Source organism: Larus michahellis, chromosome 10, assembly GCF_964199755.1.
Source record: "Larus michahellis chromosome 10, bLarMic1.1, whole genome shotgun sequence".
NCBI lineage: Eukaryota > Metazoa > Chordata > Aves > Charadriiformes > Laridae > Larus > Larus michahellis.
In genome coordinates, this window is record NC_133905.1 from 16,859,245 (window position 1) to 16,884,038 (window position 24,794).

Below are 24,794 nucleotides of genomic sequence, written 5' to 3' on the forward strand. Positions count from 1 at the left end.
TGTGCCCCAGCCGGGGGGAAACAGCAGCCGCGGTGCCCTTCAGTCCCCACACACCATGATCCTGGGGTCTCAGGGCAGGGGGGAAGACAGGGATGATGGCCGCGGTCACACCAGGGGTCCCCGCGCCTCCCCGGGGATGGGAGGAGGGGTCACATCACCCCAGTGACTACGTACAACCTACAAATAAATACCATCTCCTGTGGGAGGGGGGGAGTGCGTGTGTCTGCGTGCGTGTGTGCGTGGATGTGTATATATATATATATATTTATTTATTTATAGATATTTTTAATATTAAAAGGGGGGAAAAATAGACCACTGTGCTAGCAAAGTCCCTGATGATGGTTTCATGTAGGCCCGTAGGTCTCTGGCTGGTGATTCCGGCGGTTCCGAGGCTTCTTCTGGTCCTGCTGCTCCTTGGCTTTGAGGCCAGCCAGCGGCTGGGGGGGGCTAGCAGCCATGTGCCGCCAGTAGCCCTGGCAGTACTGGTCCAGCAGTCCCATTTCAGGCTGGGTGAGGAGCTGCAGCAGGTCCTGGTAGCGGGGAGTGGGGGCGCCTGGCAGGCCGGGGGGAGTCTCGGCCTGGACCAGCATGGCGTGGACGGCACGGCCGCTGAGGACGCGGAGCTGCACCTTGGTCACCGTGTGCTTGAAGTTGTTCTCGGTGGCGGTGCAGGAGTAGAGGCCACTGTCAGCGAGCTGGAGGGCGCGCAGCAGCAAGCCCTGCTCCGTCCGCAGCACCCGGCCCTCCACTCGCAGCTGGTGGGGGGGGGAAACGTGGCAAGGCTCAGCCGGCTGGTGCCTGGCCTCCCCTGGGGTCCCCCGGCACCCCCGGTGCAGCACCCTGCCCTACCTCTTTCCGCCGGTCGCTGTTGTCCTTCTGCAGCAGCCACTTGATGCTGGCCTGGGGGGAGCGGGGCTGGCACTCCAGGAAGGCGGTGCTGCCCTCCACCCCGTACTGCACGGCCTCCACCGTGTTCTTGTTAGCTGCAGGGGCGGGACACGGGCAGCCGGGTCACACGCGCTACTCCGTGCCCCTGCCCCACTGCCCTCCTGCACAGCCCACCTGCTCTCCAAGGGAGAGCTCCTGTCCTCCTCCAGCCATGGGTCTGCCTGCTCCCCAGTCACCCAGCAAGTGTGCTCCTCCTCTAGTGGAGCCATGCTTCCACAGGGGTGTCCATCCATCCATCCGTTTGTCCGTCCATCCATCCATCCATCCATCCATCCATCCATCCATCCATCCACCCGCCCACCCACCCACCCACACATGTTCATCTTCCTCTGAAGTACCCATCCACTCATCCACCCACTTATTCATCTACACACCCATCAATTTGTGGTCATCCTTCCCCCACTGTACCCATCCATCCCTCTGCCCACCTGTCCAAATCTACTTGTTCTCCTCCCCAACATATCCATCTGTCCATCCATGTTCCATCCCCAATGTATCCACCCATCCACCCACCCACCCACGTTCATACTCGTCTCTAATGTATCCATTCACCCATCAATCCATCCATTCATCCACCCATCCATCCATCCACCCACCCACCCATAGGCGCTCATCCTCATCCACATTGTATCTACTCATCCATGTTCATCCTCCTGTCCAATGTATCCATCCTTCCTTCCTTCCTTCCATCCATTCATCTATCCATCCATCCATCCTCACTCTCCTCACATATATCCACCTACACAACCATCAGCCCACTAGGGCTGGATGGTGCATCCATCCACCCATGTCCCCCTCTGGCTGCTGCTCACACCCTCCTACTCCCTGCCCTCAGGACACCCCCCAGCTCCCCCCCAGTGCCATGGGGCTGTGCCCCAGACCCCACTCACCGTTGGAGTTGTAGCCTCGGCACTGGCGAATGGGGTTGCCGTGCCGGACGTCCTGCCGTCGGCTCCTCCTGTGGGGAGGTGGGAGGTGAATGGGGGAGCCTGGGGCCGGAGGGTCCCTCCCTCCCGCTCCCCCCCGGCCCCCCGTACCTCTTGGAGGAGGCAGAGTAGCGGGTGCAGGCGCTGCCGTCCCAGGCGCAGTAGGGGTCGCGGGCCAGGCAGCAGTCGGCACAGGCTTCCCCATACACGTCGCAGCGGTGCAGGGCCAGGTGGGTCACCCCTACGGCCGAGGACACGTACAACTGTTGCTGTTGGGGGGGACAAAGAGGACAGGTGAGATGCTATCTCGTCCCCACCCTGCAAGGAGCCCCCCAGAATGAGCTGCAGCCTCCTGGTACTGGGACCGGCCGAGACACCAGAACCACTCAGCTTGCCCTGTGGCCACCCGCGTGCCTCCCTGCCAGCCACTCTGGTGCTGTGGTGACACTGGGCAGTGCCACGGCTGGGCACATGTAGGATTTTCCTGGCCCCTCGCCACGCACCATGACTCACCCTCTTGGAGGAGATGGTCATCGTCTTGATGGGTGCCGGCACCTAGACGGGAGCAGGAGCAAAGGAGATGAAGGGGCGACTACCTGCCCTGGCACTGCAGCCCCAGGGTGGGCACCCCGCACACCCCCAGGCAGCTGGGGTGGACAGGGGTGGGCAGGGGGAGCTGCGAGGGGACAGCAGGCAAGACAACCAATGCTTGGGGTCCCTCCAGAGCCAGCCAAGGGGTGGCTGGTGTCCCAAGGAGCTGACTGGTGTCCCAAGGGGCTGGCTGATGTCCCAAGGGGAAGGTTTATGTCCCAAGAAGCCAGCTGGTGTCTCAAGGGGCTGGTTGGCTGGGCTGAGGACGCTCAGCAGAAGGTGGAGGACAGACCAGCCCTTACCTTGAACACCTCAATCTCCTCCAGCATGAGCTCCTCCGTCTCCATGTCATCCCGGGGGAGCACGATCACCTTCTGCACGGTTCCCCGATCTGCAAGACACCACAGTGCCCGGGTGCTCAGTACCACACCTGGGCATCTACGCCCTCCCCTCCTGGGAAGGGGGTCCCTTCTGGAGCTGGGGGGTGGAAGGACCCCCCAAGCCCATCCCCATCTCTCTCCTGCCACAGCGGGCAGCTGTGCCTGGGGTGCGGCACGTCAGCTCAGGTCACCACATGTGGCTAGGGACTGCCACCACCCAAGGCAGGGTGAGAACAGCAGCTGGGAACAGGCAGCAGGACAGGGGAAGGTCCAAGATGGATCATGGAGGCTCTGGGATGCATGTTAGAGCAGGGGAAGCACCAGGCTGGGCAACAGTGCCCCCAGGATGGGCACTGGGACTGAGGAAGGACAGGGCAGGATGCTGGTGCCTCTAGGATGGGCAATCGGGCAGGGGAAGCACGAGGCTGGATGACGGTGGGCTTGGGATGGGCAATGGGAAGCATGAGGTTCCATGAGAGCAGAGCCCATAGGATGGACACTGGGGTCGGGAAAGGATGAGGCTGGATGGTGGGGCCCCTGGGATGGGTCAGGAACCAGCCTGGATGGTGGCATCCCTAGGATGGCAGGTATCATGCTGGATCGCCGGCCCTGGGTACGGGAACTGGGCAAGGGGAAGGACCAGGCTGGATGGTGGGATGGGCACCAGGGCAGGGGAAGGACCAGGCTGGATGGTGGGTTGGGCACTGGGGCAGGGGAAGGACGAGGCTGCAGCCTCGAGGAGGGGCAGGGATCTCGGGGGGGTGGGTCTCAGCCCCTCGCCTGGCTCCAGCATGGCAGAGGGCACCGTGTTCTGGCCAGCCCTGGTGGTGCCCGTGCCCTCCGGGGCCGCGCCGGAGCATGCTGCGTTCCCCGCGGTGCGCGGCGTGGGTACCTGTGCCCAGGAAAAGCACCTCATAGCGCCCGTCTGCCGCATCCACCTGGTCGACGGCCACGGTGGTGAAGCGGTAGTTGACGTTGGTGCGGACCACCAGTGGCTGGCGGTGGGTGGGGTAGACGGCATGGTACATCAGCGGGTGTGCGCGCATGAAGTTGATCACTTCGTCAGGGTAGTCCTTGGTTGACTTCATGGATGGGGTGAAGGTCCCCCCAGGGCACTGTGGCACAAACGTCACCAGCGCTCCATGACCCGGTATCCGGACATGGGTCCGAGGGTGCCGTCTGCCCCGCAGGTGCCGGCTCACCTCCCCGTGTGTGCCTGGGGGGTACTTACGGTGCCCGGCCGGGGGTAGGGCATCTTGCCCGTGTAGGGCATCCACTGGTAGTTGGGTCCCTCTTTGTGCGCGAAGGGCCCGTTGAAGACCATGCGGATGTCGGCCATGGAGTAGACACAGACAGCAGAGCCTTTGAAGACCGACCTGGGAGGAAGGACCCGCTGCCACCCTCTGGCTTGGCGCTGCCCGCCACAGAGGCATCACTGAGACCCCCACCCAGCTGGGGACCCCCCTCCACTGCTCCGTGCCGGGAGGGTCATCACTCACCCCGAAGCGGAGAACACAGCGTAGATAACAGGGTTCTTGGTGTCCTGAGTCTGCTGGATGAAGACGTCCTCTTGGGACAGAAAGATGGGGGTGTCACCATGGGGGAGGCGAGACCCACCTTGTGCCCAGGGACTCTGGGGCAGGGTGGGCAGCAGCTCCGCGTGGGAGAGGTAAGAGGTGGGGGGCAGCAACGGGGTCCCCAGCCCTCCCCAGGGTGACCCCCAAGCCCCCAAGGGGTGCAGAAGGCCCCTGGCCCCCATCTCCCCCACTCACGGAGCTCGTCAAAGTGTGTTTCGATCCCGTCGGGTCCCGGCACAGAACAAACGAGCCGGGCCTTCAGGAAGGTGCTCCACTTGTTCACGAGGCAGCAGTGGCCCCCGTCGTCGTTCTGCAACGGAGGGACCCCCATGCTCAGCTCTGCCTGCCCGCCCCCGCTCCCCTCCCCATCCCCCCACCCCTCCACCTACCAGACAGATGCGCCCAATGCGGGAATAGATGCCGGGGCTCAGCGGGGCATCAGCCGACTTCTCTCGGAAGAAGAAGTAGAGCTTGTCGTCGTTCCTCTCGCTGCTGTCGGGGATGAGCTGGGCACGGACGAAGGCCGGGTCTGGAATGGCATGGCACGGCACTGTCAGCCCAGCAGCACTCCTGCCCCATGCCGCAGCGCAATGCTGAGACCCCCTCTCCTTTGGCACGGCCCCACTCCTGGGAAAGCACTTCCACCAGGGCAAGCGCCGGATCTGAACCAGAGCTCCAGAGGTGGGCTGAGGATCTGAGTCTCTCTGGTGACCATTGGTGCCCTAGGAGGGGCTCGAAGCATCCCTGGGAGCATCCCTGAGGTCCACAGGGTGGAGGGCTCCAGCATATTCATGAGCAGGGCGGTGGGAACGGGTCTTTTCCCCCTGGGGAGGAACCACACAGCCTGGAAGCTTCTCAGGAAGCTTCTCCCTGCCATCCATCAGCCGGTGCCCAGCCTGCGCTGACAGCTCCCCCTCTTCGGGTTACCGCCCTGCCGCCTCCCCGGCCCGGCAGGATCAGCCCATCTGCTCTGCTCTGTTTACTCAGCTGCCGCCCCACAGGCAGGGGTGCTCCGAGGGGGGCAGGATGAGTGCTCGGGGTCACTGATTGCAGGCGACATGGTTGACATCTCAAGCCCTGCAGAAACCCATGCACAGACTCTGGCAGAGCCAGCCTCTTCTCTCACCAGCTGACTGCTCCCACCACCCAGCAAAGCTCCCAGCATGTCTGTCACCATGTTCCACACAGCTATCTCTCTGCTATTCTGCCTAGATTTCCTTCCTTCCTTCCTTCCTTCCTTCCTTCCTTCCTTCCTTCCTTCCTTCCTTCCTTCCTTCCTTCCTTCCTTCCTTCCTTCCTTCCTTCCTTCCTTCCTTCCTTCCTTCCTTCCTTCCTTCCTTCCTTCCTTCCTTCCTTCCTTCCTTCCTCCCTTCCTCCCTTCCTCCCTTCCTTCCATCCCATCCATTCATCCATCCCCCATCCTTCCGTCTGTCCATCCATCCATCATACACCAATCAATTCATCTATCCATCCATCCATCCATCCATCCCATCCATTCATCTATCCCCCATCCATCCATCCGTCCATCCATCCATCATACACCAATCAATTCATCCATCCATCCATCCATCCATCCATCCATCCATCCATCCATCATCTGTCTATCCATCATGTGTCCATCCATCAACTGTCCATCCATCTGTCCGCCCACCTACCCATCCCACACCACCACCCATCCATCCCACACCACCATCCATCCACCTGCCTGTGCTGGCTACTGTCTCTGTCCTGGGAGAAGGACACAGTATGACATGATGGGTCTCGTCTCTAGGGCCGGAGCCGTGGGGTTCCCAAGGAACCTGGGCCAATGACACCCGAACTCACCATTGAGCCAGCGTGAATTGTACTGGTCTGTCCTCATGGCTGTCTGCTTGCCCATGGTGCGGAAGATGGCTGCGTCCGTGCCCATGAAGTCAATGTAGACGCCAGCGTAGAGCTCTTCATCTGCAGAGGGCAGAGATCAGCTGGAGACCCCCACCTCGTCCCATCCACCCACCTTCTCCCACTGCCCCAGGCTGCATCCAGTCCCAGCTCCAGCCGGTAGCCACCAGGCAACAAAGGCCCACTGCCTGTGGCCATCCCAGAGAGCTCGGGAGGTTGGCACTGGTCTGTAACCAAGACTTCCACCTCTGCTGGGCCAGGTGCCCAAGGACCAGGTGCGTAAGGACCAGGCATCCTGGGTGCCCAGCCACCTGCAGCTGGAGTGGGCAGGAGTGGCAGGGGCAGGAACTCGACTCCTTGGGGATATTTGGGCAATGCAGGAAGACAGTGGGAGTTGTCCCATCTTGCCTGCATGCTCCTTCTGCTCAACACAGGCAGCGCTGTCCCCGGGGAGCTACAGGACTCACTTATTAACACAGAGACGGTGTCTACTTTGGGGTCGTAGGAGCACTTCCCCTTGCCCGACTCCAGCTTGTCCGGCTCCAGGTAGAAGATATAATCCTAAAAAAGGAAGCAAACCAAGCAGCTGGTTAGACTTTCACCTCTTCATCCCTGTGGCACCTTCTAAAGCTCACCAGGAGAGGCAGCCTCCTCCAGGATGGAGTCCAGCAGTGAGGACAGATGTGGATGGACCACACCAGGGGTCTGCAGGTCTCCTGAGAAGCTGAAGCCCCTGCAAGCTACTCCTCCAATGTTGATGAGTGCTCCTCCATGCCCTCCACTGCTTGGAGACTTGGCTGAGCCACCAGGCTGAAACGGGACATCCATGCCCCAGGCCCGCTTCTGGGCAAACATCTCCCTCCGACCACCTCTTGGCTCTGGCTGGCCACGCCATACATCACCACTTGGCCGGCTCCAGGTCACGCAGTTCCAGCAGCTTCAGAAGGCAGGATATGGCCCACGGCACAGCTCGGCACAGCTCGGCTGCCAGACCCGCCATGGTCTTCTTGCCAAGACCCATTTTCCAGCAGGCACCGCCGGGGTGGCATCGCAGTGAGATGCTGTGCCTACTCCAGGGGACCTGCCCCATGTTGTTAGGAGCCTTTGCCTTCCCTGTGGCCATCCCCAGCTCCATCACACATCCCAGGCTCGGGGCCAGACCAACACTGTCTCCAGAGACGCACGCAAAACCCTCTGCTGGTGCCGGCTGGGGGCAGCCAGGTCACCCCTCAGCCCGGTGTACAGACCCCTGGAGACAGCACTAAGCATGGCAGCATGGAGGACCTCAAGCAACGAAATCAGGCTGGCAGAGCTGTCTGCTGGCCGTGCCCTGGCTTTGACACAGGGGCAATGGAGACAGTGGCGGCCACCCTCTGTTGACAGGTGAGGAGGGTCCTGGCAGAGCCCCTGGCTGCGGGAAGGGCAGGAGGGGCAGGGAGCCGGGATGCTCACCATGTGAGGACACCTCCCACCGGAGGGCATCCCCATGCCAGCTCCTCCTGGGGCATCCTTACCCCAGAGACGGGCGCAGCCACACTTCCGCCATCCCCATGGCAGCACTGTGCTGCCTGCGCCACCGTCACCATCACAAACTCCTCTGCTCGGTGCCGGCCCTGCTCCTGAGCTGGCCAAACTGGCCACACCACTTCACCCTCCCAACCGGGCAAGCCACTGCCGTTCGGCTAACGTGTCTTGAACCGCATCGGAGCTGCCAGAGAGCCGGTGACGGTAGTCCCCAGGAAGCCCCTCCTTGGGGCACAGGGAGCCTCGCTAGGGAGCTTCTCCCTGCGGATGCTGGGGGCCAGATCCATCAGGGAGGGAAGAATGGGGGGTCCTGATGGGGCTGAAATGGCAACAGTGCTTCCCCACTGGGGAAACTGGTAGCAGAAGCTGCCCGAAGCTGGGGAGATGCTCGCAGCCAAGCATTGCCCTCTGCCCTCCTACCACCCACCCTCACAGTAGAGGGGCCAGGGGACACAGAGGGACAGGCTGCCATGGGGTGCCCGCACCCCACACACTCCCCAGCCCATGCACCGACCCACATTAGTCTGGAGGGGAGAGACTCGGGGGGGTGACACTGTCAGGGCGGGCTGGATGCTGGGTGTCCCCAGAAGCTGGGGATGCCATCGCCTCCCGGAGCCCGCTTGCCCACTGGGATGACACAAGCCCCTCCCGGGGCAGGGCGAAGCAGCGGCTCAGCGATGTTTTTGTAGACCCTACCAAAACACCTCCTGCACATCGCCTCGGCATCCTCCCCTGAACTATCCAGAGCCCCACGGCTCTGCCGACATGTGGCCCCGCTTCCAACGGACACAGAAAGCCCGGAGCTGGGAAAAGCTGGCAGCGGGGCATGGGGATCCACCGTCCCTGACAGTGTCCCCTGCAGGGGACCCGTGCACGGCCTGGGAGGAAGGAGTTAGTGAAAGAAAGAGAGCAGAGATGCCAGGCCGGTGGCTGGAAGATGCTGTGCCGAGAGGGGAGGACATGGCGGGGATGCCCATGGCACGGGGCGCCCGGCCCAGGGGTTGGAAACATGCTGGTGGGAAGGAGAAGGAGCCCGCGGCTCCGTTGTGGCCCGGGGGAGAGGTGGGCACGGCTGCGGCGGGCTCCCAGACTGGTTCCCACCTTGCTTTGTGCTGGTCTTGGGCTGAGGGGGCTGTCGGTGGATCTGCTTTCCCGGCCTCCCGGCTGGCTCGGCGGAAACCCCTGGGGAAAAGGAGCAGGGCAGAGAGTTAGCGCCGGTGGGGAGCAAGGACCCCCCGGGGTGGGGGCGGGCGGGGGGACACCAAGAGCTGGGGTGATGGATGCCTATGGAGCAGCAGAGCCGCGGTCCCCGGGGTGGTGCTGGTGGGGCTCCGTGGATGCTCTGGGCTGGGCTGGCCTCCAGCAGGAGCTTCTCCAGGATGGATCCAGCTCTCTCCGGCAGAACCAGGGTGCCCCGGCGTGGGGCAGGAGAGAGCAGAGAGGTGGCTACCCACAGACAGACAGGTTGTGTTCTTGCCTGGGGACACAATGCTGGCACCTGTCACCCAGCTGGCAGCACCCCGTGGATAGCAGCAATGTCCCAGTGCCGAGCTGCGGCACTGGGGAAGCTACCGGCACCGCAGGGGTCACCAGGACCCCCTGTCCCTGACACACCACTACTGCCTCCACCGGAGGGGACACACAATGCTGTCCTCAATTGCACTGGCACCCCTGGTCCTCAAATGCTGACACTGCCCAGTCCAGTTCTAATCCGGTCCCAATCCAGTACCAATCTGGTCCCAATCCGGAGTGGCCCGAGCACCATCCACCTCTCTCAGTGCCCCTGCCGGGCTTGGGGGACTGAGGCAGACCCCCGTCCTCCACGTCCAGCGCCGTGCTCCTCCCTTGGCTCACGGCACCCAGCTTGCTCCGAGAGGACACAGCCCAGGACCTGCCACCCCGGGGTGGGGGGATGGACATCCCCCGGGACACCCGCGCTGCTACTTGCAGAGACTGGCTCCCTCCCAGGGCTGTCCCGAAAGCGCTCCTCTGTCGTACATCCAGCCCAGTGGCGTGCGGCTTTGATGCCACCTTCTTGCTGCGCACCATGGTCCTCAGGGCCGGGTGACATCCATCCAGGGAAATCTCCGACACGGCCAGCACAGTCCCTGCCATGGTTCTCCCTGTGCAACACCGGTGCTGGCGTGGTGCCGGGCATCCTCCACATCCGTAGCAAGGGGCTCAACAGCCCAGAGGCAGGTGGGAAACCAGGGGGAGACATGTCCCTCGCCCCGGCAGAGATCCAACGGTGGCCGCAGCCAGCAGGGTTGGAGGGCACGTCGCCTGGAAGCCGACGTCAGGGTGAAGAGAAGTCCTCGGTCTGCGAAGATGGCTCAGCCCCACTCGGCAGCACAGCACCGTTAGCCACGATCACCCGTCAGCCCGCTGCTGCCCCCCGGCCCTCTGCCCCCCCAGACCTCCCCGCACCAGCAGGCAGAGCCGAGCCTTGCTGCACCACCCTCCCACCCCCCACCGCAGACCTACAGCAGCTGTGCCGGCACCACCGGGTTGGGCACTGGATCAGTCCCCCCCGTCCCTCCCGCCCCTCACCTGGGCTTTGCGCCCGCGGTTGACGAAGGCGCAGATGGGGTTGTAGGCACCAGTGCCGCACACGTACAGGTGGGTCCGGTTCCAGGGCTGGATCAGGCGGATGAAGTTGCCACACTCCCCCTGGGAAGCAGAGGAGGGGGTGCCAATCCCAGCAAGGGGACAGGGGCACCCCCCTTCCCACCGCCTGCCAGCACCCATGCTGGGGTGGGCACCACAGGGTCCAGCCCCCTGGCATGGGGCAGGAGCTGGGGAAGGGAGAAAACAGGCCAAGGAGACAGGAAGGTGGGAGGCTGGTATGGGGCATGGGCTGGCATGGGACATGGCATGGGACCATAGGTTGACGTGGGTCATGGGTTGGTATGGATCATGTGATGGCATGGGTCATGGGTTGGTATGGGTCATGTGATGGCATAGGTTATGGGTTGGTATGGGTCATGTGTTGCCATGGGGCATGAGCTGGCAGGCTGCAGGGCCCAGCCCTGGCTGCCAGGAGGATGCAGTGTGGGGATCTCAGCCTCCTGCTTGCCCATGAGACTCTGTGTGGCTGGGACAGAAGGGGTGGCAGGACACCGCAACACCTTGGAGTGCCACTGGCTGCAGATGCTGCTGCGCTACAGGGGACCCAGGGGATTTCCAGGGTTCCAGGGTAGGACGTAAGGACATAAATCCCCCTCCAGTGCTGGGCACCAGCCCCCCCACCCCTACCAGAAGAGGGTTCGTGGTAGCCACTCACGTTGCTGTTCTTGCCCGACAGGATGCACTCCTCAATCCTCTGCTGGGACGCGGGCCAATGGATCTGCAGAGACACCAGTCCAGGGGAGACCAGGGTTCCCACCCAGCCCAACCTCTTCCCCACTGGCACCAGTGATGCTCATCGAGCTCTTGCCCCAATACCCGAAATGCCCGCCTGTGTGCCCAGTTGTCCCCCTTCCACCCATGCCCTGCGATGGCAGCTTACAATGAGGGGCTCGCGGTTGATGTCGTGGAGGTCTAGCGAGAGGACGTAGTCCTTGCTGCCCACGTACATGCGGTCGTGGTCCTCGTCTTTCAGCAGGATGCGGTAGTCGCTGGAGTTGAGGAGGAAGTTGAAGAAGTGCGCCGTGCCCGTCGCCTTCAGCTCTGCAGGGGCAAAGGGGCACGCATCAGCACCCTGGGGACCCCCGCCTTCCCCAGTGCCACCCCTGCCCCTGAGTCCAAGCCTGGTCCCAGCTGCAGGACCTCCTGTGAGAGGAGGTGGGCACCTTCCAGGTCATGGTGCCCATCTTTCAGGCCATGGAACCCACCTTCCAGGTCATGGTGCCCACCTTCCAGCCCCATGGTGCCTACTTCCCCCTCCATGAGCACCATGATGCTGACACCTCTACGTGGGACATGGGGCAATGACGGAGATGCTCACGGATGGTTGGAAGAACCAAGAGTGGGCAGGGGAGGGGGCAGCAGGACCTGAGCTCAGGAGACCCATCACCCCACTGAGATGGGGGAGGAAAGGGGTGGCTCCAATGCATCCCATCCAAGAGCCCACAGCTCCTCAAACCTCCGGCATCACCCCTCTCCTGCACCGGTCCCCCTTCATCATGGTCCCCGTGTCCCATCCAGGCCACTGGCTCCTTGGATGGAAGAGCTGGGACCCCAAGGAGGCAGCTCCCAGCGAGGGGACTCCCCCACCCTGCGCACCCCATCCCCCCTTGGGAAGTTATTTTTAGCTCGAGTGTGGGAGCAATGAGTGAAAGAGGATAATGAGGGTCATGAATATTCACAAGTGCAATGAGGCAGCCAGATGGAAGGCAGAAGTGCTGCAGATGATGTGGGCCGGTGCCAAGGACCACGCAGCAGGGGCCAAGGCATGAGCGACACAGAAGACCTTACCCCCATGGGACACCAATCTGCCAGGGATGCCACCAACTTTGCAAGTGCCACCCCTTTGGAGGTGCCATCCCTTTGGATGCCACCAACGGCCATCAGATACCACTCTCAGGCATCAGGTGCCACGCCCACTGGACGTCATCTTCCCCAGCTGCCACCCCCTTTGCAGATGTCACCCCCTTTGGATGACATCCTCAGCCATGAGATGCCACCTCCATGGGATGACATCTGCCCCAGATGCCACCCCCTTTGGAGGTGCCGCTCCCTCTGGAGGTGCCACTCTCTCTGGATGCCACCAACAGCCATCCGATGCCGCCTCCATGGGACACGATCTGCCTTGGATGCCATCCCCTTTGGAATTGTTACCCCCTTTGGATGTCACCCCTAGACATTGGATGCCACTTCCATTGGATGCCATCTGCCCCAAATGCCACCCCTGTGGAGGTGCCACCCCTTTGGAGGTGTCACCCTTTTGGATGCCACCAACAGCCATCAGATGCCACCTTCCCACCCAAAGCGTCACCCCCTTGGATGACACCCCCATGAGCATCCTCACCCCACAGTTTGTCCCTCCACACAGGTGCTGGGGCTGGTTTGGGGCTGGGGCAGCCCCCTGGGGTCCCCCCTTTCCCAGCGGGAGCAGAGGACGGTCCCGCAGGTCAGTAGCGGGAAGGAGCACGCCGGCTTCCAGGCAGGGCCGGGCAGGGCTCCAGCGGCCAGCTGCTGTTCCCAGCTGGGATGCCAAGTGCCTGCAGATCACCCCGACCTCCCGCCTCCCAGCCCCACAGCGGGGCTGGCAATGACCCACGAGTGTCCCCAGGGTCCCTTCCCATCCTAGGCACCCTGGGGACATGGGGGTCTGCCCTCTGTGGGGAGCAGGAGGGATGGGGTGGGTGCACAGCCTCGGGGACCCCCCTGCTTGTCATCCAGGGGGTGGGATGGGGAGCTGGCAGGGGGAGCAAGCACCTCCGGGGCAGGGTGGGCACCCACCCTCCTGTTAGCCCGGGAAAAAGGGGGGGTCTCCATGGGAGCCCACACCACGGAGGGCAGAGGGTTGCCCAGACGTGGCCAGATCCATGCTACCCGGTGTCACCATCTCCGTCCTGCGGCCAGCAGCGGTGCTCCCTGGTCCCCAGCCCCACAGCAGGACACCCACAGCCCACCCGGCACCACAGCGGCGAGGCCAGTACGTGCTGGGCACCACAGGGCGGAACCCCCTCTGCCCCCCCGGGACACACTGCGGGAAACGGCGTCACGGGACGTGACATCAACCTCCCCCCAGCCCAGGGGTCCGCCTGCCTGCCCGCTGGGGCTGGATGGACGGCACGAGCACAGTGGGGTTTGGGGGTGCCCCCTGCCACGGCAGAGGTGGGGTGGGGCTGCATGAAGGGTGGGGGGCTGCCCCCCGGCCCCAGCACGCTCCTCCTCCTGCCTCTCCCATCTGGGCTCCAGATGCTCCCTGCTGCCAGTGCTGGCTTGCCTGCCACCCGCGGTGTCCCCTGCCTGTCCTGTGGCACACTGGGACCAGTCCCTGCCTGCCCCGTGGCCAGTGGCTGCCTGTGCAGTGTCTGTGTGTGTGCCCAGGAAAGGGCAGAGCGGCTCCGGCAGGGGGTGATGCAGGCGGAGGAGCAGGAGAGGTTGCCACCGGTGCTGGGAACCCACTGTCCATCACCCCTGGGGCAGAGACAACCCCGGTGCGGGCAGAGCTGGGGATGGCGGTTAAACCATGTGGGAGATCTCATGTGGGACAGCCCTACATCTGCCATCACTGCCTGGCCCAGGGATGCCATATCCAACCTCTCCAGCGGACACAGTCCCGTCATCCCACTCCCAGCTGGAGCGGGACACCATCAGTCCCACGCATGGCAGGAGGGTCCTGTGCCAGCGACAGTCACAAATACCCCACATCCATTGGGATGGACAACCCCAGGGCTCAGCAGGGGATGGGGCCAGCAGCACAAAGGGCCCCGTCACCCGCCTCGCCGGGGGTGCCATTCAGCCCCCCACGCCCCAGTGATCAGAGGGGCACCCCCAAAGCGGGGCGGTGACGGACCCGCTGCCCCGTGACGCCCTCTCCAAAGGGGACGGAGCAGGGGGGCGAGCCCCCGCCCCAACCTCTGACCTCCCGAACCGCCACCCTCCCGCCCTCCCGCCTAATCCCCTGCCTTCGCGCCCCCAAACCTGCCCCCAGCAGCCAGGGGGGGGCCCAGGGGACGGAGCGGGGCGGTGGGGTGTCCCCCAGGGCTGGAGAAGCCGGCTCGTTAGCGGATGCGCACTGATGAGCGTATTGCCTCCCACATCCCCACCGCCAGCCCCACTACCAGCGGAGCTTCCCCGGCTGGCAGGGAGCCTAATCCCATTTTAATTGCCCAGCACCGGAGCCAGGAGCCACCCGGCATCGCAGCCGGGGTGGCCACCCTGGGGATCATCCCCTCACAGCATCCCACGGAATCCCCACCGAGTCCCTCCCCAGCAACTTGCCTCCCCAGCATCGTTTGGTGGCCTTGGGCGTTGAGATTTAATTACTCCGTGCTCTTGAGCGATGCCGGCGGCCAGGAGCCCCTCAGCCCCTTGGCTGGCAACGTGGGGCGATGCTGGGCTCTGCCCCATGATGGTGGTGAGCGGCACCGCCCAATTACACGCTCTGCAAAGCCAAATTCCCCCTTAGAATGCCAAATCCGGGCGGAATTCGCAGCTCCGGCAGCTGCCCACACGTCAGCCCTTGCTGGCTGCCACCACCGTCCCCACGGGGCAGGGATGAGCGCTCCCTGCCCATCGTCGCCCACCGACACGCAGACTGCCACTGATCTCCAAAGCATGGGCGAGATTTTGGAGGGGGGGGGGAACCCAAAAAGATCATGCATCCCGGGGTGCTGCTCACCCCAGCCCCCCAAATTCCCCCGACCCCCCCCCAGGCATCACCAGGGTGCCAGCACAAAGAGTTAATGCCATTAGGACCCGAGCCCGTCACCTCCCCAGGTGCACCATCGCTGTACCCCCCCCAAAACCAATTACAGGCGCTCTCACCTAATTAGTTTCTAATTATGGGCTTGTAGCGCATTCAACATAATTAGTATGTAAATTACACGGCGTGTTTATATTCAATAACCGCTCTCCCCCCCCTCGGCTGGCGGCGGCAGCGCCTTTTGGGAGCCCTTTCTTTGCATGGGGGTGAATGAATTCACTCCAAATGCCGATGGAGAAGCCCGGCGCTGATCCCAGGGGAGCCCGGCCCAGCAGGGATAAATCCCAGCTCCAGCCCGGAACGTTTTATCCCACACAAATTTAAAGCATGCCCCAAATTTTGGGGATGCTCCTCCCTAATTTTTTATTTTTTTTTTTTCCCCCTGCTGGAAATCCGGGATGTGGGTTTCTGGGTACCCAGCAGAGGGGAGGGATGGGGAGTGATGCTGGGAGAGGGATGGGGGGGCTGGATGCGTCCCCCCCGCCTGTTTAAAGCATTTGTTGTTATTGGGGCTGATCAAAGAGCTGGGTGGGTCGACCGATGAAAGCAGAATTGCTTATTTGTTTGAGCGTCACTCCGCTACCCCTTGATGGGTTATTTATGATGTAATTAAGCTAATTACATGTAATAAGAGAGTTTCCGTGGCCCCCAGCCAAGCTCTTTTCCCATTTAACCGATTCACAGGTGGGAGGAAACCGAAGCCGCCTTGCTGGGGGGTTCGGGAGATGAAATGGCTCCAGCTCCCGCTCGCCGCTTTCCTCCCGCCCTGGGCCATCCCCAGCTCCCTCCCTGGGAGCATCGCCCCATGCCAGCCCCTGCTCCCCCCAGCAGGGGACAGGTGCCATGGCCACCCGGGTCAAATCCCTTGGGATAAAAGCGGGGCCAGCCGGGTGCTCCCCCCCCTCCTCCCCCGCACCGCCCCGGCCACCATCACCGCCAGGCCAGTTGGGCACGGGCCAAAAAAACAAAAAGAAAAAAAGAAAAACCACATTTTTTCAGGCGAAACCGCTGATTCATCCCCCGGCCAGCCTGCCCCAAGTGCTCGCAGGGTGGGGGGGATGTGTCCCAGCGAGCATCGCCGGCAGGGGGGACCCCGTCCCCACCGAGCATCACTCGGCAGCCGTCACCCCGGTCCCCACGGGGAGCTGGGCCAGTGGATGCTCCAGCAGCAGGAAAACCCTCTCGGGAAGAAGCCCGGCTTCGGAAAAAAACACTTTAATCCCTGCAAAAGCAAAGGGCTGAGCTGGGGGGGTCCCTACCCGCCCCCTTGGCAGGGGCTGGTGGCTCTGGAGCCGGTGTGGGGGGTGACACACACACATCAGGATCCAGGAATGGCCACGCTGACTGTGCTGCTCCAGAAGGAGCGTCGCTAATTTGAGGGATAACGAGCTTATTAGCTACTGGATGGGGGGGCTGAAGTCACACGGGTTGGTTTTTTTTTTTTTAGGGTTGGGGGGGGAGGGAACAAGGATTAAGGAGCTTACGGATCTTTGCAGCCGGAGCCCAGGGGGCTCAGCCCCAGCGGCAGCCGGTCCCAGCGGGTGGGGGGGTCCTGCCACAGCTCCCCACCGCCCCAGCCAGAGAAATCCTCTTAGGGGGGGCTCAGCCCCACGTCCCCGCCCCCCAGGGCATGGGAGAGGGTACCGTGGTGTGTCCCCCACCTTCAAGGGGTCCGGGCACAAACCCCCCCAACCCACACCGGGGTGGGGACCGATGGCACCAGCTCTCCCAGCACGTCCCCAGGGCTGGCTGTCCCCAAGCCCTTGGCCCTGCCTGCGCATCCCCCCCATGTCCCCCCCATGTTTATCCCAGCCCGCTGTCGCCGAGCGGTGCCCACAGCTGCAGCAGCTTAGGAGGGCGCCAGGGTGGCCCCCGGGGACACAGTCCCCTGGCCGGGCTCCTCTCCAGCCATCTGCCACCCCCAGCCCCGGATCAAACGTGCCGATGTCCCCCGGCCGCCAGCCGAAATGCCAGCGGGGCAGGAGGGGAAACTGAGGCAGGAGGAGCATGGTCACGCAGGGGGCTGGCGGCATCGCCAAGAGGAGACTCCACCGCTTGATTTATTCTTTTTAAAGTGATTTTTCTCCCCCCCCCGCTCCACAGGAACTGCCCTGCCTCTCACTCGGCCCCTCCCAGCCAGGGCTGCCCCCCCCCCCCCGGCTGGACCTCTGCCGCAGCTTTTCCGAGAGGTGCCGGCATGGCTGTTCCCGTCGCAGCAGGGCTGGGGGGGCGGGGAGGGGGGGGGGGCGGCGGCTCCCCCTTTGAAGCCCCACCGAAGAGCCCTGACCCTGAGGGCTTCCCGCAGTGATGGGGGGCCAGAGCCCACCCTTCCTTCCCGCACGCTTTTCCCACGCCGGACAGGGAGCAGGACACGGAGGGATGAATCACCATCATCATCATCATCACCTCCTGCATCCTCGTGGGGAAAGCACCGGTTGGGCAGCCAACCCTCCCCCAGTGCCCGAGCCCCCCGGCACGGAGGAAGGTCCGGAGGAGAGGGGGCCGCAGGATGTGTACGGGAGAGAGAAGGCGGGGGGGAACTGTTAGCAAGGAGATGATTAAAAATATCCACCCTATTTCTGGCCAGCACCAGGCTGGGATCTGGGAAGAGGCTGTTGGCAAAAGGGAGCGGAGCCGGAGCCGCTCCCAGCGCTGTTCTTTCCGTGCCGGTCACCTTCCTCCTGCCGACACATGGACAGGAAAGCCTTGAGAGGGAGGACAGACGGACAGGGACCACGGGGGTCACGGGATGGGGAGGGGGGAGGACCGGGGGTTGACCCTGTCCAGCCCATCACCCTGCACCAGGGGGGGAAGGAGCTTGGCTCCAACCCCTTTCCTATTGCTTCGTTATTTTATATATATATATATCTAATTTTTTTTTTAAAGCTCTCTGAGACGATGGGGCTCCGTGGAGGATGACGCAGGCCCCGGGGAGCTGCGACAAACCTCCGGCGCGCGATAACAAGCAAAGGCAAACAAACCCCGAGACGCTCCCGGGGCTGGCGGGGCTCCAGGCAGCGCGGCCCAGGCGAGGCGCCGGGGGGGGGGCGGGATGACACAAACACACAGGGACATGCAGCTCCCGCCAGCACAGCTCCTTCCCCGGCACCCCGCCGGGCACCAGCTCCAGGCCATGGCCACCTCCGTCCCATCCCATGGGGATGCTTCAGCCAGAGGGATGCTGGTGGTGGGGACCTGCACCCCAGCCCCAGCGTCATCCCTCCAGCCATGCCCACACCAATGGCCACCAGGTCCCCCCCAGCGGTGCCACGGCCGTGTCCCTGCCAGCAGAGCCCACCTCAATTCATCACACCAGTGCCCAGCTCCCATCACATTCAGCTCCGCTGCCTGCTCAGCTGCCCTGGGGCATTTGGGGCCAGGAATTTGGGTAGCAGCCTCAGCTCCTCAAGCAAGAGAAGGGGCTGGGGCTGGCCGGGAAGTGCCGCTGCCACCCCACATCTCACGGCCCCACGGCTTCGAGGAGGCTGCGGGCACAGTATCAACGTGGGGAAGGCTCTTACCAGCAGCTCGGCGTGCGGCTCCCGGCTGGCCCTCGAGGAAGACCCTGGGCTAATTCTCCGCTGCCACTGCTGCGAGAGCATGGGCAGGGAAGGGGCGAGTGCATGCCTTCCTGATCCCGGCATGCTTGCATCCGGCACACCGATGGCATTTCTTCTCCATGTGCAAGTGTGAACTGGCCCTTTTCCCACCACAAAGCCCCTCTGCAGGCAGCGAGGGCACGGGGAGCCCTGTCAGGCCACCCCAGGCAGGAGGGAGAAGGACCGGTGATCCCAACACAGGCGCTTGGTGACACTCCCGGGTCCCTGGGGCATGGCCAGGGACTTCTGCTCCACCCAGCCAAAAAACCAACCCCAAACCAGCCCCCACCCCGCGGCACAGCAGGCCTAACCATGCTTATCCGGAGTTAATCCCACTCCCCGCAGCTGCGGGATGGCCACAGGCGTTAACACACACCTCGCCGGGGCGGCAGGCGCCGGGTGCCAGGACTTTGCCGGAGCCTCCCGTCGCCTTGGCCACGAGGAAGGGATGCTCCAAGCCAGGGCAAGAGACGCATCCCTGGGTGGCAAACGGCAGCAGCCGAAGCGCCCCGCAGCCCCCAAAATCCTCCGAAACCACCTTTCAGAGAGGAAAACGGCGCCTGCCGTGCCGGGAGGAACTGCTCGCTCCTTTCCAGCCTGGACTTGTCCCCTGCCTCTTCATACCAGCCATTTTTCCTGTCGAGACCAGCCCTTAGCACCAGCGGCTCATCCTGCCTGTACCACACTTGCCATCAGCACCCCCCGCCCCGAGCCCCTCCTGCCAGGCTCTGCCAGCCCGGAGCCGCCGTGCTCACCGTGGGCTCTGCCACCGCATCCTGGGTTTGCCCATTCGGAGTGTGACCGGAGGGCAGAGGCACGGTGGGACGGTGGCGCAGGGGCGCAGGCAGCATGGCCCCCGCTCTCCCACGGCATCTCGCCTCCCCCGGGACCCCAAGGCAGGGCAGATGCGAGGCTCCGCGCGCCTGTCACCCTCCCGACACGCGTCCCAACGCTGGGATGCATCCCAGCGGGCAGCCAGCACTAGGGCAATGGCAACATCAAATACACCATTGCCGGCAGGGGCAATTTTTGTTCCGCTCCTCCAGGTTTCCAACCCCAAGCCCTGACTCATTGCCCCCCATCCTGCCCCCCCCTCAGCATCCCCACAGCAGGAGCAGCTCCGATGTTATTTTGGTCAACCCCTCCACCCCAAAGCTTACCCCGGGGTCCCCCCCACAGCTCCCAGAGCCAGCTGGGTGGGTTGGGCAGCCCCGGTACCAAAGGGTTAAGCCCCTTCTTCCCCCCCCCTGCCCCCCCAACCAGGCATCCTCCCCTCCTGCCTCTTGCCGGCTCCCTGCCAGCTCCCAGGTGCTAATACCAGCTGGGGGGGGGTCAGGGCAGCGTCAAGCTGCTGTCTGGACTCAAGGGGCTACTGCGGGGGGGCTCCCCACACCTCAGCACCCGGCTTTGCCAGATGGAGGGAGCCACCCACACGCGAGAGGAAGCGTACTGGGGGGACTGGGCAGGCAACCAGCCCCCCCCAGACTGGGAGCAGGGGGCAGACTGGAAGCTCAGACACGGTACAGATCCCCACGGAGCTTTCTGAGGGTGCAGCCTGCTGATGCCCCCCCCGCATCCCGCGCTCTGGGCGAGGAGGAGCAGCCTGGATCGGGGTGCCCTTGGTCTCCTCCACCTTCTTAGGGTCCCACCCCGCTCCCCGACCCCCTCCGCCGGGCTCTTACCTTTGAAGGAGAGCTGCACCCTGGGGGTGGCGACGCCGTGGTCCTTGGCGTGGGCGGCCCGCCAGCCCAGAGTCAGCAGGGTGGCCCACAGGAGGACACCCACCACGGGCATGGTGGGCACACACCGGGGCACCGAGGTCGAGGGGAGTCCGGGGTGGGGGGGGCTGCCAAGCCTGCCAAGGAGGGCACAGGGGGGAAGGACATCAGTTTTCTGCACCCACTGCACCCCCAGAGGGGGGGGACAAGCCCCCCACATCCCGCTCTTCATCACCCGCTGGCACGCAGCATCCTCCGGGGAGAGCTGGGAGCCAGCCTTGCAGAGGGGGAGTGCTCAGCTGAACCCCACTGAGCAGGCTGGGGGGGTGGGGGCAGGAGGAATCGGGGGGTGCCCAGCCTCACCTCCTCGGGTGCCCAGCCGAGCGCGCAGGGCGAGGCGAGCGCGGTGGCGAGCACCGCAGCAGCGCGCTCCTCCACCCAAACTGGCGAGCCTTGCCCAGGTGAGGAGCATCCCTCCCCGTCCGCCCCCCCCCCCCGCCCCGAGCCTGCAGCATCCCCACCCCGCCAGGCTGGCTCCCCCCGCCACAGCACCCAGAGGGGTCCCATCCCCAGCCCTCTCCCATTCCCGCCCCCCCCCCCCCCCCCCACCTCCTCCCAGCCCCCGGCAAAGCCACAGCGAGCAGAGCCGGGATCAAATCTTTCCAACATGAAGGAAATCTGGACTTCATTATTCCAAGAACGTACAAAAAAAAAAAAAAAAAAAAAAGGGATTTTTTTTTTTTTCATAAATAAAAGAGGAAGAAAAAGGAAAAAAAAAAAAGCCCTGCCTGTGTGCCAGGCAGCTGGACTCCCTGGGGCTCCGGCACTCAGCGGAGTCCGCCAAGCTGCCTCCAGCAAGCCACACACGCACCCCGGCACGGCACGGCACAGCACGGCGCGCAGTGCCCCCGGCATGCCCCCCTGCCCCTGCTGGAAAGGGACCATCACCTTGGGCCCGGGTCCCCCCTCCCGGGGAGCTCCAGGAGTCTCGGGGCAGGATTCGGGAGGAGGCCCGTGGTGGGAAGCCCCTCGTGTCCCCAGGGAGCTTCACACCCAGGGTGGGATGTGCTGCCCCGTGGTACCCGGGTGGGCTCGGGCATGAGGGAGCGCCTGGCCAGCCCAGCCGAAGGCGCTCTGCGCCGTGGGGATGGAGCTGCCACCCAGCATACGGCACCGGGGGGTCCCCACTGTGCCACCCCCACGGGGATGTGCCCTCCACGGCTCTGCCAGCTGCCACCGCACAGCCCCACGGGGGACGGGCACACAGAAAGGCGCCAGGGGGATGGCGGGGAACCCTTCGGGGAATCCCTGGAGAGGGATGCTGAGCTGCAAGGGGGGTACCCGCGACGCCAGCCCCAAGTGGGACAAGGGCAGCAGCATTGTCACCAGCGGGTGTGCAAATGGGGTGGCCAAGGGGGTGCCACCACAGCCCCTCCAGCGATGCACTCCCTCGGGCGGCCGGGCAAGACCTGGAGCGCGGTGGCACCGCTGGTCCCTGGGGCTCCATTTCCCCCCCGCCCCCCTCGCTCTTGCCTTTGGAGTCAGTAAATATTTCGATTTGCTCCTCTCCCCCTGCACACACAAGCTCTGCTCCATTGTACTGGCATTCGGTCCCTTTCCAGGCTGCCCCCACCCTTCTCCCACCCATTCCCAGGCTCTGCCCTTCCCATCAGCCCGGCCGGGACAGCCCGAGCCCCCCAGTCCCTCCACCAGCCAAAACTCCAGTTGGTTGCAGTTAAATACCCACCCCCCCCTTCCATCCAAACCTCCCCCCCTCTCCCCGGCAGCTTTAGGAAATAATTCTGGCAAATCCCACTATTGCATTTGGATGGAGCGGCGTACGCGTCAGAGACAGGGAGCGAGATGGCAAACAAAGGAAAAGAGGGAGAGGAGGGGAGCGCAGTGAGCGCAGGGCGAGGAGGGGGGGAAAGGGCCGGCGGGGAGCAGGGGGCACCCAGGCCTGGCCGGGAAAGGCAAATTCCAAGGAAGCAAAAAGGGGAAACGGCCCATTGGAGCGCACCTTGGCCGGGAAATCTCTATTTCCAGGGTCATCTGCGCTCCAGGGAAACTGGAAACTCCAGGGGAGAGCGGCCACGTTCCTCCCCCCCGCCAGCACCCGGGCTGGCTGGGGTTTGGGGGGTGGGTTTTTTTTTAGGGAATTAAAGTTTGGCCATTGCTGGTGCTGCCGCTGGAAGATCAAAATCCCACTCGGCTTTATCCCCCCTCCCCAGGCCGGTCAACCGAGCGCGCCGAGCCGAAGCAATTAAGGAAAGGTTTTCCTGGCTGGAATAGGAACTCCTATGGGAGGGGGCCGAGACACCGGGGCAGAGGGGGTACAGGGAGGGGGAGTGCAGAGGGGGGTTTGAGGGTAGGGCTGCCCGCACTCCCGGTCCCAGCGGCCTCCGGAGCGAGCCTTGGGAGCAGGAAACGTTTTGGGAGGGAAAAAGAAATGCAGGCAGGATGGGCAGCGGGAGGGGAGGCTGCCCACGGCGCCCCAATGCGCGACGCCCCCCACCCGGGGCGGAGGGGGAATAAATAAGAAATAAAATAAAATAATAACGCTAATGGTCCGCCGCGGCCTCTCGCGCCCGGGGAATAACTTTGCACAACTTTGCAGCGCCGGCACGCCTGGCCTGTCCCCAGGGAGAGCCCCCTGTCCCCTGCTCCCCGGCCCTCCCCCCCCCCCCCCCACCTGGGGCTCGGGGTCCCACCGGGGTGGGCTTCGGTTGCCCCATGCCACCCACTCCACGGTGCTGGGCGGGGGGAGGGGGCTCTGGTGTGTCCCCCCCACCCTGAGCACCCTCTCCCTTGGGGGGCACCCACACTGCCACAGCCCCTCGCCCCCCTAGCTCCCTGCCAGCCTCCGTCCCTGCCTGCACCCTGCCCCCAGGGACCGTCCCCCCGCGGGACCGGGGGGCGCCCGCCCAGCCGCGGGCTCCCGGGGGTGGGGGGACCGGCAGAGACATCCCCCCCCACACCTCGGTATTGCCGGGTGTGTGTGGGGGTATTGCCCCCCTGCGAGGCGCGGGGTTCTGCAAAGCCCCCGGTGTCGCTGCCAGCTCGGGGCAGGGGTCCCAGCACAGGAGCCACCAACACACCCCCCCACCTGCAAGTTGCAGCGCGGCGCGGAGCGGGGACACACACACACACACACACACACACGAGTTCCGAACGGCGGAAAGTTTTTCCGGGGCGCCCCCCCGGCAACGCCGGACCCCCCCCTCCTCCGCCCGCCCTTACCTCTGCGGGGGTCCCGGCGGCGGCTGAGGCGGGGTGGGGTGTGGGAAGGGGGGGGGAGGTGTGTGTGCGCGGAGGGCGGCGGGGCTCAGCGCCGCGCCGGGCACCCGCGGCCCCCCGCCATCTCGACTGCCGCCGCGGCCCCGGCCCGTGGAGCGGCGGCGGGGCGGGGGGGGGGGGGGGGGGGGGGAGGGGCGGGGCGGGGGCGGGGCCAGCGGCGGCGGCGGCGGCCCTGCCCCGCCGGGCGCCGCAGCCCCTGCGTTCGCCGCCGCCGAGGAGGGGTCTCATTTGCATAGCCACGCCCTCTCAGCCCCACCCACCGCCCCGGGGCCGCCGGTTCGAGCCCCGGCGCCTCCCCCTCCCCGCTCACCTCCGGCCTTTTGTTGCTCCGTGCCGGTGGTCCCCCCGGCGCCGTGCGGGGCGGTAAGCGGCTCGGTTGGGCTCCGGTGGTCAGCACCTTCCCGCCGGCCCCGGCGAGGGAGCGGATAAAGAAGCGCCGCGTCCTGCCTTTGTCTGCCGAGGCGGGCGGCGGGGGGCGGCCCGGGGCGGCGGGAGGCAACGGGGAGCCGAGCCCGGGAGAGCCGGTGGCTTTGTGAGAGCTCCGGCTCCAGAGAGAAAACGCCTCCCACACACGGCAACTCCTTGGGCAGGGAGCGGGGCTCCTTCCCCCGGCCCCACCTCGCTCCTTCTGCCACCCCCCACCCCGGTTATAGCCCCCCCGCCCCCGTCCGGTGACCCCCGACCCTCAGCCCAGGGGACACAGGTGATCCCAGCCCTGCTGCGGGCTCCCAGCATCCCTCTGCTCCAGGATCTGCTGCCCCTTGGGGTATCCCTCCCCAGGACCATTCCCCTGGGTACCCCTGCACTGAGACCTGCTGGCCCCTGGCTGATCCCTGCCCAGCACCATTCCCTCGGTATCCCTCTGCTCCAGGGTCTGCTGGCCCCTGGCTGATCCTTGTCCGGCACCATTTCCCCTGCACACCATGGCACGCTTCCCTCCAAGGCAGGGACTGGCAGGCGCTGTGCAGCTGAGCC

The 24,794-nt window shown here is 64.6% G+C and overlaps 1 protein-coding gene across 2 annotated transcripts; it reads right to left on the reverse strand.

Moving 5' to 3' along the window:
* Positions 1-282: 282 nt before the first annotated feature.
* LOC141749411 (semaphorin-3F-like) lies at positions 283-23,920 on the reverse strand. 2 transcript variants are annotated; one of them, XM_074602837.1, is made up of 19 exons: positions 23,763-23,920; positions 20,487-20,659; positions 11,336-11,496; positions 11,111-11,173; positions 10,378-10,497; positions 8,929-9,009; positions 6,771-6,864; positions 6,247-6,366; positions 4,812-4,951; positions 4,618-4,732; positions 4,345-4,414; positions 4,077-4,221; positions 3,738-3,960; positions 2,768-2,856; positions 2,388-2,429; positions 1,986-2,143; positions 1,839-1,906; positions 850-983; positions 283-755 (listed from the first exon to the last, which is right to left on the reverse strand). In XM_074602837.1, exons 2-19 carry the CDS (start codon positions 20,596-20,598, stop codon positions 345-347), a joined length of 2,346 nt encoding a protein of 781 aa, XP_074458938.1. In that variant the 5' UTR covers positions 20,599-20,659; positions 23,763-23,920; the 3' UTR covers positions 283-344. The 2 variants fall into 2 exon arrangements, with proteins under 2 accessions (XP_074458938.1, XP_074458937.1); XM_074602836.1 differs by lacking the exon at positions 8,929-9,009 and having other exon boundaries at positions 23,763-23,903.
* Between the last annotated feature and the right edge of the window lie 874 nt (positions 23,921-24,794).

What these genes read in the sequence shown, in the direction of transcription:
- LOC141749411 (XM_074602837.1), bottom strand. Translation starts at nt 20,598, where the DNA reads ATGCCCGTGGTGGGTGTCCTCCTGTGGGCCACCCTGCTGACTCTGGGC. An exon ending in GGTGCAGCTCTCCTTCAAAG is followed by an intron (nt 11,497 to 20,486) that starts GTAAGAGCCCGG and finishes TTGCCCCTGCAG; the next exon opens with AGCTGAAGGCGACGGGCACG. An exon ending in ACAGCGACCGGCGGAAAGAG is followed by an intron (nt 756 to 849) that starts GTAGGGCAGGGT and finishes CCCCCCCACCAG; the next exon opens with CTGCGAGTGGAGGGCCGGGT.